This window comes from Triticum dicoccoides, chromosome 2A (genome assembly GCF_002162155.2).
Source record: "Triticum dicoccoides isolate Atlit2015 ecotype Zavitan chromosome 2A, WEW_v2.0, whole genome shotgun sequence".
Classification (NCBI taxonomy): Eukaryota; Viridiplantae; Streptophyta; class Magnoliopsida; order Poales; family Poaceae; genus Triticum; species Triticum dicoccoides.
Window position 1 is genome coordinate 592087205 of NC_041382.1, and position 17615 is coordinate 592104819.

At 41.8% G+C, this 17615-nt stretch overlaps 1 protein-coding gene across 4 annotated transcripts; it reads right to left on the reverse strand.

Annotated features, from left to right (window-relative positions):
* Window positions 1-15821: 15821 nt before the first annotated feature.
* On the reverse strand, window positions 15822-16957 carry LOC119355578. Of its 4 annotated transcripts, none has more exons than XM_037622401.1 (4): window positions 16718-16955; window positions 16468-16530; window positions 16168-16371; window positions 15822-16088 (listed from the first exon to the last, which is right to left on the reverse strand). In XM_037622401.1, the coding sequence occupies exons 2-4, from the start codon at window positions 16528-16530 to the stop codon at window positions 16008-16010; spliced, it is 348 nt and encodes a 115-aa protein (XP_037478298.1). In that variant the 5' UTR covers window positions 16718-16955; the 3' UTR covers window positions 15822-16007. The 4 variants fall into 4 exon arrangements, 3 of the variants coding, with proteins under 3 accessions (XP_037478298.1, XP_037478297.1, XP_037478299.1); XM_037622400.1 differs by having other exon boundaries at window positions 16631-16955; XR_005171614.1 differs by having other exon boundaries at window positions 16164-16530; window positions 16631-16957.
* Window positions 16958-17615: the final 658 nt, after the last annotated feature.

Genomic DNA, 17615 nt, shown 5'->3' on the forward strand with positions numbered 1-17615 from the left:
ACCTTATCATTCTCTACTGTAGAAAATCAGTAAAATTATTATTCAACATTGCATACTAAATGTCTCTGCATATTTGATACCCCTATCCTCAAATAGAATCATTAAACAAGCAAACATATGCAAACAATGCAAACATAACAGCAGTCTGCCAAAACAGTACAGCCTGTAAAGAATGCAAGAGTATCGATACTTCTTAAACTCCAAATATTATGAAAATTTACCACACTGTAGAAAATTTATCAGAGCTTATTTTGCAAAAAGTTACAACATTTTATCACATTATTACTTTTCTAGGGAATTTTTGCAACAACGGTAAACTTTCTGTTTTCAAACAGCAACATGTATACTTGCGGAAATAAGCATGGCAAAGGCTATCATTGCCACTTTTATTGAAATAAAAGATGCAAAACATTATTATAAATAACAGCAAGCAAATCCTAACAAACTAAATTGATGCTCCAAGCAAAACACATATCATGTGACGAATGAAAACATAGCTCGAAGTGAGGTTACCGATAATGTTGGAGACGAAAGAGGGGATGCCTTCCGGGGCATCCCCAAGCTTAGTTGCTTGGATCTTCCTTGAATATTTCCTTGGGGATGCCTTGGGAATACCCAAGCTTAGGTTCTTCTCACTCCTTATTCTCCTCATATCGATGTCTCACCCAAAACTTGAAAACTTCAATCACACAAAACTTAACGAAACTTTGTGAAATAGGTTAGTATGATAAAGAGCAAACCATTCCATTTTTGGTACTGTCAAAGACAAGATTCATAATTATTCTCACACAATGCTTACTGTAGCATATCATTTCTACAATTTATATTAAGCAATATAAGACATAGAAACTAGAAACAAGCAAACTATGCATTGAAAACAAAATCTGTCAAAAATAGAACAGTCTGTAGTAATTTGTACTCAAACCATACGTATGCTACTCCAAAAATTATGAAAATTTTAGGAAAATCTGATCAATTTGTCTATTAATCTTCTGCAAAAAGAATCAGAATTTTATCACGCTTCTGTTAAAAATGAGAATTGTTTTCCTGAGCGCAAAAGTTTCTGTTTTTCAGCAAGATCAAATCAACTATCACCGTAAGCCATCCCAAAGGTCTTACTTGGCACTTTATTGAAACAAAAGCAATAAAACATGATTACTACAGTAGCCTAATCATGTGAACACACAAAAACCGTAGGTAAAAGTGTTGGGTTGTCTCCCAACAAGCGCTTTTCTTTAATGCCTTTTAGCTAGGCATGATGATTTTAATGATGCTCGCATAAAAGATAAGAATTGAAACATGAAGAGAGCATCATGAAGCATATGACTAGCACATTTAGGTCTAACCCACTTACTATGCATAGGGATTTTTCGAGCAAACAACTTAGAATCAACTAGCATAGGAAGGCAAAACAAGTGCAACTTCAAAACAATCAACACATAGAGAAGAAACTTGATATTATTGAGATATGTAAGAGCATAAGTTCCTCTCTCATAATAATTTTCAGGGACATCATGAATGGATTCAACAATATAACTATCACATACAACACTCTTTTCATGATGCACAAGCATAGAAGATTATCTCTTTATGGCATACATGTCATCATAATAATCATCATAGATAGCAACCTTATTGTCATAGTCAATTGAAACCTCTTCCAAAATAGTGGATGTATCACGAAATAAAGTCATGACCTCTCCAAATCCACTTTCATCAATGTTTTAATAAGGTTCAACACCCTCCAAAATAGTGGGATCACTACTACCTAGAGTTGACACTCTTCCAAACCCACTTTCATCGATGTAATCATCATAAATAGGGGGCATGCTATCATCATAATAAATTTTCTTATCGAAAGTAGAAGGAATCAAAGGATCATATTCATTAAGAAAAGCATCCCCAACCTTAGGACAAGCATTATTTCCAGCAAATAAATCTTCAAACATATCATACTCATCAAACATAGCATCCCTAAGCTTGTGGTTTTGCATATCATCACAAACATTCTTATCAATAGCATGAATGGCACCAATAGTATAGCAAACATTATTATCATATTCTTCCAAGCAAGTGCTAAAAAGATTTTCAAGATCATAAGGGATATCGTTGTCTTCCCAATCATAATCATCACAACAAGCAATAGGCATAACAAAATCATCATCACTATCATAATCCTCCATCAACATATTTGATTCACTTTCATGAGGCACGATGGTGATGGGAGCAACATTATTTGGGAGAGGTACCTTTTTACCTCTATTCTTTCTTATTTTCTTCTTCTTCACCACACCATGTGTGGGTTTAATTAATTTTCTCAAGCTTCTTGTTGAAGAGATTGATTGGATAGGAAGCTCCTCCTCGTTACCTGATTCATCATAATAAACACTAGGAGGGTATTGGGAAATATTTTCCCTTTCATTGGTACTCTCTTCATATTCTATTGGTTTTCTTGACTTTGGATAGTTGGCAATATAAGGATTCTCAATGAAATTTACCGAACAAAACATATAAATTTCCTCTTGATCAAAATCAAGAAATCTCTCCGGATTTGGAAAACTCTTAGTTATATGTTTCATTTCTTCATACACCAAAAGAAGACTAAGCTCTTTATGATGCTCAAGGGTAATCAAGTTATCACAATTTTTGGATACGATTTGATCATGAAACAATTTGCATTGGAGATTTAAATGACCACGTTCATTGCAAAGTTCACAAGGATGATGAAAAAAATTACATCTTTCAGCATAATCATCTAGCCTCTCTTGCAACCTTTTAATTTCTAAATATTTACGCTTCTTACAAAATCTATCTTCCCTTTTTGGTGTGCAAAGGCACTCCCAATTCACTCCACAAAAAGTGACATGCTTATAAGAAACATTTTTGTCATGACTTGTGCAATCATCGTTAGCATTTTGGATATTCAAAGAATTCACACTAACAACATTGCAATCATGCTCATCATTCAAATAATGTGTGCCAAGAATTTTCTTGACTTCTTCTAACAATTGAGCACAATTTTCCGAATTATCATTTTCAAGGAAGATATTATAAAGATGATCAATAATATGATGCAACCTCAATTCCATTTTTGTGTAGTTTTCTTTTTATAAACCAAACTAGTGATAAAACAAGAAACTAAAAGATTTGATTGCAAGATCTAAAGATATACCTTCAAGCACTCACCTCCCCGGCAACGGCGCCAGAAAAGAGCTTGATGTCTACTACACAACTTTATTTTTGTAGACACGTGTTGGGCCTCCAAGCGCAGAGTTTTGTAGGACAGTAGCAATTTTCCCTAAAGTGGATGACCTAAGGTTTATCAATCCGTGAGAGGTGTAGGATGAAGATGGTCTCTCTCAAACGACCCTGCAACCAAATACAAGAAATCTCTTGTGTCCCCAACACACCCAATACAATGGCAAATTGTATAGGTGAACTAGTTCGGCGAAGAGATGGTGATAAAAGTGTAATATGGATGGTAGAAATATATTTTTATAATCTGAATAAATAGAAATAGCAAGGTAGCAAATAGTAAACGGGCACAAAAACGGTATTGCAATGCTTAAAAACAAGGCCTAGGGTTCGTACTTTCACTAGTGCAACCTCTCAACGGTGCTAACATAGTTGGATCATATAATTATCCCTCAAAGTGCAACAAAGAATCACTCCCGAGTTCCTATTAGCGGAGAACAAAAGATAGAAATTGTTTGTAGGGTACGAGACCACCTCAAAGCTATTCTTTCCGCTCGATCTATTCAAGAGTTCATACTAAAATAACGCAAAGCTATTTTTCCGTTCGATCTATCCTAGAGTTCATACTAGAATAACACCAAAGCATAATCATATTCATAATGCTCAATCCACACAAAAAACTACAAAGAGACCCCAAAGTTTCTATCGGAGAAAAGATAATAAAAACGTGCATCAACCCCTATGCATAGATTACCCCAATATCACCGTAGGAATCCACAAGTTGAGTGCCATAACGTATATCAAGTGAGTCAATAAGATACCCCATTGTCACCTCAAGTATTCATACCGCAAGACATACATCATGTGTTCTTAAATCTAAGCATTCAATCCGACATGACAAAACTTCAAAGGGTAAAGATTCAATTCATCACAACAATAGTATAGAGGGGAGAAACATCATATGATCCATCTATATTAACAAAGCCCATGATATAGATCATGAGAGAGAGAGAGAGATTAAACACATAGCTATTGGTACAAACCCTCAGCCCTGAGGGTGGACTACTGCCTCCTCATCATGGTGGCCGCCGGGATGATGAAGATGGCCACCGGAGATGATTCCTCCCTCCGGCAGGGTGCCGGAATGGGTCTAGATTGGTTTTCGGTGGCTACGGAGCCTTGCAGCGGCGGAACTTCTGAGCTAGGTTAACCCCGAGGGGTTTCGGAATATTTGGGAATTTATAGTGCAAAGAAGGGGTACGGGAGGCCACTTGAGGTGGGCACAACCCACCTGGGCGTGCCCTGGTGGGTTGTGCCCCCCTCGAGGCACCCCCAGGTGCAGCTCTGGCCCAATGGGTTCCTTCTGGTCCAAAAAATCTCCATAAAGTTTCGTTGCGTTTGGACTCCATTTGATATTGATTTCCTGCGATGTAAAAAACAAGAAAAAAACAGCAACTGGCACTTGACACTGGGTCAATAGGTTAGTCCCTAAAAATGATATAAAGTTGCTATAAATGATTGTAAAACATCCAAGAATAATAATATATTGGCATGACTACTTCATAAATTATAGATATGTTGGAGTCATACCAGATAGCCAAGAGTGAAATGGTTCACCAGTTATTCTAGCATTACCATATCATGCTTAGTAGTTGCTTCCTCATCATAGTAGTGTTAATAATTTAACCTTTTAATGCTATGTTGTTGTCTTGTCTTGATGCTTTTGGTTGTTGTGAGCTTGCGAGTACATTCAAAGTACTCACCTGGCATGTCATGCCAGTTGCAGGTGATGCGGTAATTGATTTCCTGTCAAGGATACCGAGCGTGCGAGCTAAATTGTGTCCCAACCAGAGTCCCTGTGGAGTGGAGTTCATCACCGTCATTGTTGTTCTGCTTCTAGAAGTTATTCCGCTGCTACGAGTTGTTCCGCTGCTAGCTTAGAGCTACCTTAGCAGGCATAGTGTCGTTGTGTCGATGTAATCCTCTGTAACATCGGGTCCTTTGTGCCCTTATCCTTTGTAATAAGAGCCAATGTGTTCTATACCAAGCAGTGTCGTATTCTAGAAGACTTGATCTCTAGGCTGGAATACAGGGTGTTTCGGTCCCTCTGAGCCAGGGTGCCATAATTAATCATGTGTAGTCATTTAAATTAATGATTTCCCTGTTATGATTGGCCTTGTCATTATTTTTATGCATGAAGATCTCCATTGCACCAAATTAGGTAGGCCATTCGTAAGGACCATTAAAGCTAGCATTAATGTTTTTTATGGAAATGTGAGATTTGATCTTTCATCAAAGGATCTGTTTATTAAACATTTCCCCAGGAAAAAGAAGATGAAGATATACACACGATACTGTATCACCCTAAACGCCAGGAGCTATAGACTATGTGCCAGCGCTCATGGTGACTCCGAGTTAGGTCAAATTTTGACACTTTGAACACGAGTTGGACTATTTTTATTGTATGGGAATTCCATCTGCCTCATATATAGATGAGATGTGCGGGCGGATTAAACAACACACAAACGTCAAATCAATCTTCCACTTTATACTTTTATACTCCTTTGTCTTTTTTGGCATTGAAACAGGGTTTAATTGATTAAGGATCTGAAATCAACCTGTAGGGCAGTTCGCTATTAACTTAGGATGTTTCTCGACCCAGCTCCCAAATAAGTCAAGGGTGGAAGCGAGCTTAGTACATTCATCTGCTGAGTTGTTTGCACTTCTCCTAATATGCTAGGCGAAAAAAGGAATAGGTGCTTTAGACTGGTCATGAAATTAGGTATGCCAAGAAGAAACACATGGATTCTTGATGCCCAAAACCTTGATTCGAGTAACCATTTATTTGGTACCGCTCAAGGAGCGGTAACTACAAGTTACCAAATCTTCTTGGGGGATTCCATCCACAAACTCTAATTTAGCAGAAAATGAAATGAAATGGTCGACCCATACATAGACGGCAATCCACGCGGATATATGCTATAGAATATATTCCGTAGAGAGCATAGTTCAATGGTAAAACATCTCCTTGCCAATGACAAGATACGAGTTTAACTCTCGTCGTTGTGATGCAATCATATCCCACCTTATCTGGGTATGAATATTTCTTGGTTTCACATTTGTGTCTTGTACATTCATAATTATACCATGCTTTCTTTAGGCCGTCCACAAGACCCGTTTTTGTACCGCCATACAATTACAACCTATCTTTGCTCAATGGCTACAAAAAGACAACACAAACATAAAAGATCAAACTCTAATTTAGTTATGGAGTGAGATGTTTTTCTACTTGAAAAAGGTTCGCTTCTTTGATATCCTTGAGGAGCATGTGTCATTATATGCACCAACAAATGATGACAATGATGAGGTGTTTTAAGAGAGTAGGAACTTCCATGCGAGGTGTAGAGGTTAACAACATCTAGACAGTCCTCCTGCATGGTGACATGAGAGAGGCCTCAAAGATGAGCAAAACTATCACATTCATAAATACCTAGCATCTCGACAATAAGAGGATTAGCCACACTTGGCAGAGATTTGCACCAAGCACTAGCAAAGCTCACATGTTATCTAGCCACACCGCGAGAACCACCCTTTGAAATTCATAGTGATTAGGACCATAAGTTTTATCCTCGCCCATCCTCTTCAGGTGTTCCCAACATTGGCAAGTGGGTAACTTGCTTCGCTCCGCCAACAATTCAAGCAAACACGGAATTTCCTATGCCCATGTCACTTATTACAGAGGATCGAACACCCCACTACCATGCCTCCAACAGTTTTTGGACAGCCAGATCGAGTACATTATGGAGATAATTGTACACCAATCCCTATCATTGAGCATATGGTCCATTAGAATATATTTTCCACGTGTCTAGGTGCGTCTTGGGATTTTTAGTTGGAACCAATGCTGAGTTGCATTCTAGAAACTGTTCGCAAACCAATGATGCAATGCATGTATCAAGTTTTCATCCATAGCCGGGAACACTTCGGAACGTCCTATTTCTTTGATATGGTGGTATTTCAATGTGCAAAAATCTGGAAGGATGTCGAGAAGCACTCTCCACCAAAATAGGGTGCATGTATCAATTTTAAATTAAGCCCCGCTTAGTCACTATGGTTCAAGAAAACTAATTTCGAGGCTCTGCATCAGAGGATGCCACCATGCTTTTACACACTTTTACCTAACTATGTGATATGACACGTATAAAAGACTGTGAACCAGACCCTTTGAAGTTATGTCTATTTCCTTTCTCTTTGAGAGGAAAAGAAAAGGAATGGATTCTAGCTTTTCCTAGAGGAACTAGAACCTCATGGAGTTTGTGTTATAGCATGTTTTTATCTAAGATTTGTCCCCTGCAAAAATTATGCAACTCTATCTCAGATCATAGGTTTTAAGCACGAATACCGCGAGCTACTAGTGCTTGCATGGGACCGCATGAAGGAGGCTATAAGAAATTTCCCCGTCCATGGGATGGAAGAATGATTCTTCATATATTTATAGTGCTCTTAATCCCATGTCAAAAATTATTCTTGTTACAGCTGCAGGAGGTATCATTATGGGAAGACCGGCTGTGAAGGCCAGGAAATTATTAGATGATATGCAAGAGAACCATTCCCAATGGAATGTGGAGAGGTCTACCACAAGAAAGGTTAGTTCTATCTCCGAAGAGAAAAATGAAGAGTTGGACACCAAGGATCGATGAATTAATCAACACCATAAGAGGTAAAGAAGAGATAAATGTGAATTCCATTACCAATACCAATGTTAATGATGTTACTCCCTCCATCCATATATATAAGGCCTAATACATTTTTCAAGGTTTTCCTTTGAGTATTTATAAGATTAATAATATATGAGATGTATAATGTGAAAATTATATCATTAGAAGCTCATTCCACATGCTAATTTGACGGTGTGTGAGGGAGTCCTGGATTAGGGGTGTTCGGGTAGCCGGACTATACCTTCAGCCGGACTCCAGGACTACGAAGATACAAGATTGAAGACTTCGTCCCGTGTCCGGATGGGACTTTCCTTGGCGTGGAAGGCAAGCTTGGCGATGCGGATATTCAAGATCTCCTACCATTGTAACCGACTTTGTGTAACCCTAACCCTCTCCGGTGTCTATATAAACCGGAGGGTTTTAATCCGTAGGACAACTTCATCATACAACAATCATACCATAGACTAACTTCTAGGGTTTAGCCTCCTTGATCTCGTGGTAGATCTACTCTTGTAATACCCATATCATCAATATTAATCAAGCAGGACGTAGGGTTTTACCTCCATCAAGAGGGCCCGAACCTGGGTAATACATCGTGTTCCTTGCCTCCTGTTACCATCCGGCCTAGACGCACAGTTCGGGACCCCCTACCCGAGATCCGCCGGTTTTGACACCGACAGTGTGCTTTGTGTAACTTGCATGTCATATCTTATTGCTCTAGAATATGGTCAAAGTTAGCCTCAAAAATGCATCATGCATTATATATATGGAGGGAGGGAGTAACTTTATTGTTTGCAACAACTATAATTCTAGTTGAAAAAATCTTGGGTATGCTCCTAAGCCCGGTATCCAATTAATAATGGAGCACCTAATAATTTAATTGGAACGAGCAATGGTAATAGAAGTTCTTTGACGGAACTCTAAAAACTTTAGAACTACTCAAAATGAGCTGGAAAAAACATTTACTAAAATCTTAAAGAATCGTGATGGCTTACTCGGTCAAATGGCCGATAGGATTGTTGGACTCACTAACGATATGCGTGTTGTAGAATAAATGACTTGTAGCATGGAAGCACGTGTTGCTAAAACTGCAGAGAGCCAAAGAGTGATTCTAGCCAAGTTTGCTGGGAAGACGGAACCTAATCCAGTTGAGGGTGTCAAGATGATGAGAAATAGCGAAGAATTTTTTAGGAGCTCGGCAAGTGTCAATATCAGAACCTTCATATTTTGGAACAAACTTTGTAAAGATGTTGACTCTCAAGCATCTGCTCCCCGACGTATCAAACGACGAGGCGTAAAAACACTTTGTTGATCAAGTTGCATATAAGGTACGTGAATTGGATGCTAAAAATAAAAAGCTATATGGTTAGCTTCTGACCAAACAAGAGGATATATTTGAGACAACAAGTGATCTAGGTTCAGTGCTTTATGTGATCTAGGTGTTTGTTTTTCTACTATCCCCAAATCCGTTTATGATAATCTCAATCTTGGTTCGTTTGTTACTACTGAAATTAAGTTGAATATGGCAAATCCTACCTAAATTAATGATTGCCATCTCATTATTGTTATGCCTAAACATCCCATTGCACCAACCACACTAGGTAGGCTGTTCTTAAGGACCATTAAACCTACCATTAACGTTTTTGAAGAAAATATGAGATTTGAGCTTCCGTCAAATGGTCCTTTTATTAAACACTTCCCCGGGGGAAATAAGATGAAGATATACATAGGAAATCGTATAACTCTAAGTGTCTAGCTCCTTGGCGTCGAGGTGGACTGGGGACGACGCTGGAGCGTGGTGACGATGGTGGTGGACCGACGATGGTGCCGGAGCATGGTGATGATGGTGATGGATCGGCGACGGTGCGGGACTGTGGTGATGATGGTGGTGGATCGATGATGGAGACGGAGCTTGGTGATGGTGGTGGTGGCTCGGTGAGTGGGCCGGAGCATGGTGATGATGGTGGTGGCCCGGCGAGTGGGCCGGAGCATGGTGATGTTGGTGGTGTCCCGCGTGGGCGGGAGCAGGCGCCGGCGCTGGCCCGTGATGGCGATGATGGCTTGGCGCCGGGGCAAGATGGCCATGATGGTGAGTGGGGCTTGGTGCTTGAGCCGGCGCGTGCTGGTGCTCCTTGTGCGCCAAGGAGAGCGCGGCCAGCGTGGCCAGCACCAGAGCCATCACCACAGCGGTTGGCGACAGAGAAGTCGCCATGGCGATAAGATTTGAGAGTGGTGGTGGTGGTGATATTGTTATTGTGGCAGTCGGAGAGCGCGTCTATATATAGCGATGAGCATGCGTATTTGGAAGACGGGAGCGGGTCGTCGTATTTACTATAGCAAATATTCAATCTTCCGCATTAATGCTTACTATAAAAATGTGATTTTGATTTATTCATTTCTGATTGTCGAATTCTCTACACAGGAAGGAAATAAATTGGTGCCATTTATTCGTATCACTGGCAGCATTACAGTATGAAGATATGGACATATGACTGTGACCTGTCGAATATCGTGTGAGCCGTTGAGTATATATACGATATTTATATTGCTGCTGGCAGAATATCTCGACCATTTATTAGAAAATCATGATCATGACATGATTGATATTATACACATCAACCTGAAAAATGAGAGGAAAAGATCTACGGTGCTTACAGAAGACTGGAGGCATCACAGGCAACTGTCGAGGCCCAAGGGGTTGTATGATTCGTCGAGGTGTTGGCTGGAGCCAACCCAAATGTATTGCACGTTGGATCAACCGATGGCTCTGGGCATGCCGTGCAACGAACCCAAAAAACTCCTTTAGGGTGACCTGTAAGATTGTTGGACTAACAACGGTGTGCATGCTTTAGAATAAAGAACTCATAGCATGGAGGCACATTTTGCAAAAATTGCAAGCATTGATTCTAGCCAAGTTTGCTGGAAAGCCGGAACCTAATCCCGTTGAGAGTGTCCAGACAATGGATGTGAGTCATTGGACAATCTTCTTTTTTTTTTTGCAAACACCCCCACTGCAAGAAAATGGCACATCCATGATATTGTGGCCCGTACGAAAATATTTTCTATCATGAAAATGACACTTTCATGATGATAATTGACAGAGAAAAAAACATGTGTCATCATGGATGTGGTGAACACCTAGTTCTATGACCAAAAATGGGATTTACGTTCTGAGCGGGCCAGAGGCGCATCTGCATGGCGTTTTTTGGGCAGAACCCGAGCGAGTCCACTTATTGAACCCGATCGATGGATCTCTCGTCTTACTGAACCCGGGCGATCCCTGCTGCTCTGGCGACACGGGGCGAGTGATACGTCTCAAACGTATGTATAATTTTTTATTGTTTCATGCTATTATATTATTCATGAAAGTTTCGGGAATTTCGAAAAAAAATGTTAGTTCTCTGGAACCACAGCCCCAAATCCCAAATGTGGTATTTTTATGCAAGTGCTCTGCACACGATTGCTAACACACGATTTGTGCCCGACGAGATTACAAATCACACATATTAAAGGAACTAGGTAATCCGATGGTGTACGAACGTTGTCTCCGATGGTGTACGAACGTTGTCGTGCGTGGAATCATCATGTGCATAGCAGTGCTCGTATTTTTATGTTATTTAGTCCACTCAATCTTTCTTCATACAACTTTCCTAATCCTCATTTATCCATGAAACGTTGTAGGCATTTCAAAACAGGAAGACGTAACCCATCCATGCTACGCTATTTTTAGTACACTATACAATTGCCGGTGCGTTGTGGCGTTGCAATGGGAGTATAATCATTCTACTAGTACAAATGCTCATTCTACTAGTACAAATGCTCGTGCGTTGCACCGAGCGAAATATTAAATATAACTTTACACCGGGTGATTCTTTTTGGTATGAAATAGTCTTTAATTAATTTTATTTTTTGTTATTCAGAAAAACATGAATATTTATTTTGTTTTGAGAAGGTGTTTTTTTATTTCAAGAATATTTTTTAAATGGAATCATTTTTACAGTGATGAACATTTTTTGGAATATAATATTTCATTTGTAATTTGTTTTGCACTATTTTTTGGGCTTGGCTCATTGAAAACTTGACCGACACACACACAGAGAACACGCATGAACTCGATCTTTCTTCCCGTTTCCCATTCTTCTTCCCCTCTGTTAGGATAGAGCCGATGCCTCCTCCCTTGTCCCCGTCGTTCTCGGAGGATGAGGGCAGGAAGAATAGCGCTTCTAGCGGCCGCACCATCGTGTCCTTCGCCCACACCGCCATATCAACCGGACCTTGGGTGGCTCCCTCTTCCTCCCTGTTCCCTCCCACCCATCTGGAGTAAGAAAGTGACCATGGTGAGCTTGCCATGGAATGTAAGCGGCTCCATTGTTCACATCATGTCAGGCAATGTCATTGTCAATTGGGGGAAATCCATATATGAGAACATCAGACATCTCATTTCCTTTTTCCCCACATCCCACATAAACCAGAGCTTCAGAATTGGAGTACCGCGAGCATTTTCAAACTCAATAGACGGTATAGAGATGGTACCAAGAAAATACTATATACAAAGATTTTCCCACATCCATGACAACAGAGCAGTCAGCTGACCACCTTAGAAAGTGCCTGACTAATGACATTTTTTCCACAACCAAAAACACCAAATAGCACCATGTTCCTCCAAAAAACCGAGGGGAGTGATACATCACACACGCTGGAGCCATTTCAAATTAGATAAGACTGGGATTTGATGGCGTTGGAAGGAAATGAAAAATCAACATTTGCACAATGTTTGGTTATGTAAGAGAAGAAACCATAATAAATAAAAACATGTGTTTTATTCTGGAAATTGAAGCTCGGATAATTTGTAGACAAACATGTCCTCTAAGAAGGTGTGTCCACACCGAGCTTTGATGCATCAGGTCTTCATGTACACACATGCCGTATGTGCGGCTTAATAACTTCCAAACATTAAGCTAGTAATTTAGTCCTCAAAAAAGTTATACCAAATAACTTCCTTACTTGAAGCATAGTTAATTACTTATTGATTCACTGAAATTTCAGCTCTATAAATGTATCATGCATACATAGCAACAACAGTTTATGAAATAAAGTTAAGCAATGGTAGAATGAAAGGGAATAAATAAAAGATCATATAAAGTGATAGCATCCACTTAACCTGTAGGCTATGTTGACCCGCTCAAGCGATGTAATTTACTTTCCCATCGAACCAGATTGAAGGGCGACATGGTGGTTCATCAAATTATTCTCAAACACAATCTGTCAGAGTCAGAAAACATTAAAATGTGAACACAGGTTCATAATGAGAATCTAATTAACACTGCAATGATAGCATCTTCAGAAACCAAATTAAATAACAAACATTTTCAATTAACTACAACAACAGAAAGTACAAGTGTGTATAAGTAAGCACCTAGGTGGAATAGATGTTTGCATAACTACCTAGTAGACAGCATATTTGCATCAGTAAGCCATGGTATAGAATTATTTGATTATTTCATGTATAGACATTCAGGCCCATGTTTTTCTTTCATTTTTGAGTCCATTATTGTAGAAAAAGGCTTATGATCTGGATTACTATGCTTTCTCGACACTCTTATCCTGTCCATCTAAATCTCAATGAAGATGTGCGGTTTCAGCCACAACCATCTGTCATAAAAAAAACACCAGATGAATGCAGATGATAATGTATATCCTTGATCTATACAGGATATCTATAAAGACTGCAGCTTCATGTATTACCAAGTATGAAGTCTGTTTTTTGTGGAATATTCATGGTGGTGGAAGCCCTTTCTTTTCGACAAACCACATAAGATAGGAAACCAACCTTACTTCACCTAACGGTTAGCACCTAAGCCTTCCTCTGTCAATTTTATTGGCTATATATAGTTTCTCTGCACACATCTGCACAATTTAGAAACCTAATGTTCTGTTAAACACAAATTCACAGAAGCAGTCAGAAGGTCTGCCTTTGTTGAATGATACGTAGTCCCTAAAAGTTTCCACAGAAGAGGCAAATGCTAGAATCACCTCGCTCTGACACTTTACTATGAATCATCTACGAATCACTGGGCCGGAGAAGAGGATATATTTGATTGCCTAGATTCAGAAAAAAAAATGATGCCTGATACTCACCACCATTTATAACTTCTAGTACATCGCTAGGGATTGGAAGGATCTACATATCCTCTTCCGTAATCCTCCAAGACCAAGAGCAAACTGACGGATTTCATTGAGCGCCTCCAGTACATGGCAAAGCAAGCAATCCAGCCATGCGGCATACCAACGGATTGAGCTTGGATTAACCTGACATGATTACTGTTACTCGTCACTTCAGAAGCCATGTACGGTCGCAACAAATTTTATAGATAGCCAAGAAAGATTCAGTGCTTGCTTGTCATCGTAATTCCCGAAACAACATAAATTTTGGGATTGAAGAGGTATCTCTGCTTCCTTACTCCCAAGATCGTACTTGTACAAAATGAACCCTGCAATGACGACGCTGATGAAGCACGACGACAGCAGCCCTAACCACGGAAACACAATCATCTTCTTTTGCCTGAGGTGTTCAACATCATGCAGGGGGTTCACGACACGCTGATGCGGGCGCTCCACCCACCTCCCCCTCCCCTCGGGTGCACCTGAGGCAACATGGCCCTCCTGGGGGAGAGGCAGGCGTCCGCGCTGTGCAGCATATCCATGGCGATGGCGACGCCCGGGCACCAATTGTGAGGGAAGGAGCCAAGCGAACGAGAGAAAGATGAGGAAGGGCTCGATCCGGAAGACCAGCCCGCACCAAGCCCCGCCGCCTCAACAGGAGCTCGTCTCCCTGCCCGTCGATGGCTCGGCGGAGCCTCCACCACCCCAGCCCGCACGGCCGCGCGGGACTCCCGCACCGACGGCAGCCCCAAGGGGCCTCCAAGCCGATGCTCGGCCCGGCACAGGGAGGGGGGCAGCCCGCGAATCTGTCGGTCAGGAGGTGGGCGGCGCCCTCCATCATCGCCGCCATTTGGGGAGGGACGCGATCCCGGTCGACGAGGTGTGGGGCGGGCTGCGCAGGGCAGGAGGTGGCGGCGGGATGGAGGTGGCGCTGGGATCGAAGAGGCAGGGTCGTGCGGGGCGCTGGGCTTTTCTTTTTTCTTTTCTCTCCTCTGTACCGGTTCGGGGCTGACTAATGATGAGGACTGCGGGTTTAATTATTAAAAACCATAGGATCTTTTCGCAAAAACGCAGCAACGGGAGAAAAACTTAAAGTGAACCTGGTGGACAACCCTTTATATTGGACATGCATTCAGACCGGCTAATTTCTTTCATGAAATTTGGTAAGTGCATAAAAAGCAAAACGAACAGTATTAACTTTATAAAATCTAGCTTACATATTTTGTCCAATATGCGTGTGATTTCTTGTTCTTTTGTGTTTCGTATCACACTGACTATATAAATAATTAGTTAAGGTTGAGAAACTTTCTGCATTAGTCATATCAAATACTCGTTATAGTAGAAATAATCAAAGCATTATGAATTATGAATAAGCACATATATAATTCAAAGAACATGGGAGATATCATGCACGAAGTAAAATGAGTAGAGGAAGCATCGAGACGGAGCTAGACGTGGCTAGCATGTTTGTGCTGCTGGAACTCAACACACGTAGTACTCCAACATCATCTGTTCACGCCCCTCCATAGTTGACCTACATGTCCTCCTGCTCCGGGAAGAATGCCTGCCATGGCCCGGAGGCAACCATCACGTTGTCGTTGACGTTGTACAGACAGATAGTCAGATGACCAGAGCACGTTGGAACAGTGTTGAATGCCGTGTCGTGGAAGTCCATGGCGTCCACGCCACTCCCTGTCGGTAGCGATTTGTGCTTGACGAAGAACACAATATAGTGCAAAAGAAAACAAAACAAAGGGACAAATTCACATTCTATCAAGAGAGCCTCGTTATCATTAACATGATCAGAAGGAAGATTCAAACATCAAAGTCACGTCTTTACGAAATAAAGGTCGTCATGCCCGAACTTGTACTGCCACTTGCCAAAGCTGATGACCCAAAGCCCTTGTCGCCGAGCCTGCATGGCTGTTCCCGTCAGCTCCACCGGTGTCGCCCAAGCGTTTTGCTCGCGCCGCTGGCTGCTTGAGGACTAATCACGTTGGCTCCCCTTTGAACCTGCACGGCTTAGGATTCAGAGGAATTGCCTTGTCGTAAAAAAGACACAAGGGATAGAGCAGGCCGGAGCATTACCTACCTGGCTGGCGTAGGCCTTGCTGCACACGACGATGCCTTTGACGAGGTGGCTGGTGCCCATGTCGATGGCCTTGGCGAGCACACCGTTGTAGCTCTTCATCCTTGGCGACAAGTAGTTCCAGTACCCGTGTGCAGAGCAAACCGAGGGACAGCAGCAACGTGGTGTCGGAAACACCATTTCACAAAATAAGTCCAGCTCCAGCAGCTAGCTCGGCTCAAGTGAAGATTGACCAAAATCATATCAAGCAATATGGAGCATCACTATACAGGGAAAAGGGGAAGGGGGTTTCATGACACGGACCTTCAGGTCATGGCGTGGTTTGCATATCTCCTCATTGTCCATGAAACGTTCCTCCCTGCACATCTAGAATAGAAGAACAGAGCTGAGTTTAGAGAGAGAGGGAGGGAGAGGGAGGAGGAGAGAGAGAGGAGGGGTGAACTAATCGGAGGAGGAGCTTGAGCACCCCATGGCCATGACCACTGGGCGGAGGAGCTCCATCCAGTGGGCCGAGCTACGTGTGGGGGCGAGGTAGGAGCAGGGGAGGAGTCACCAAAGCCGCGCCGACGACACGGTGAGGGCTTGGGGTGATCGGTGGTGGCCGGTAGCGGCGAATCCCGCCGGTGGAGAGGAGGCAGCGGGGCTAGGCGGCGATAGCGGAGAAGAGTAGCAGGGGCGGGGGGAGCCGCCAACGGCCGCGGCGTTCGTGGCGGCGCGCGGTGCCGGGGAGGGGCGGGGTGGTCGGCAGGAGGCGGCGGCGCGCTGGAGCTTGGAGACCGAGATGGGATCGGGAGGCAGATTTATTTTCCTTTTATCTCGACATACCGGTTCGGTTGACCTACTATACGTACTGCGGGTTGAATACACTGAAACACAGGGACCTGTGTGTAAAAACGCCGCGACGGTGAACCCAGAAACTCAATCCGTCCTTTATTATTACTAGCACAAAAGCTCGTGCGTTGCAACGAGAGCTGTGTTTTGATTTTTGGTTAAAAAACGGATTTCAGCTAAATTTTGGCCATTTTCGCCTGGGATGGAAAGTACCGAAACCTTTCGGCCGAAAAATATATATTTTAGTTAAATTTCGGCCACATCGCTTCGTGAGTCTTCCTTCCCCACAACTTATAGTTCATTGACCTGTAATGCTCCTAGTATTACAATTATGTTGGTAGAATATTACAATTGTCATAATTAATCAAGCTATTTTAATAAACTAAACTACATTCATTTACTATATCCTTTTTTCAAATAATATATTTTGTAGTGCGGTATCCATAAACAAAATTTGAAATAAGCATGAATGAGTCAACCAATGTCGGTGGACGTGTTGATAGAGTGTCAGGTGTTTTCTGGATGCAATTTAGGAAACAAAAAAATAATATTGAAATTAGAGCACTGATATACACACAATATTTGTCATCCGACTTCAGTACGGCGTTGAAGATCGGACC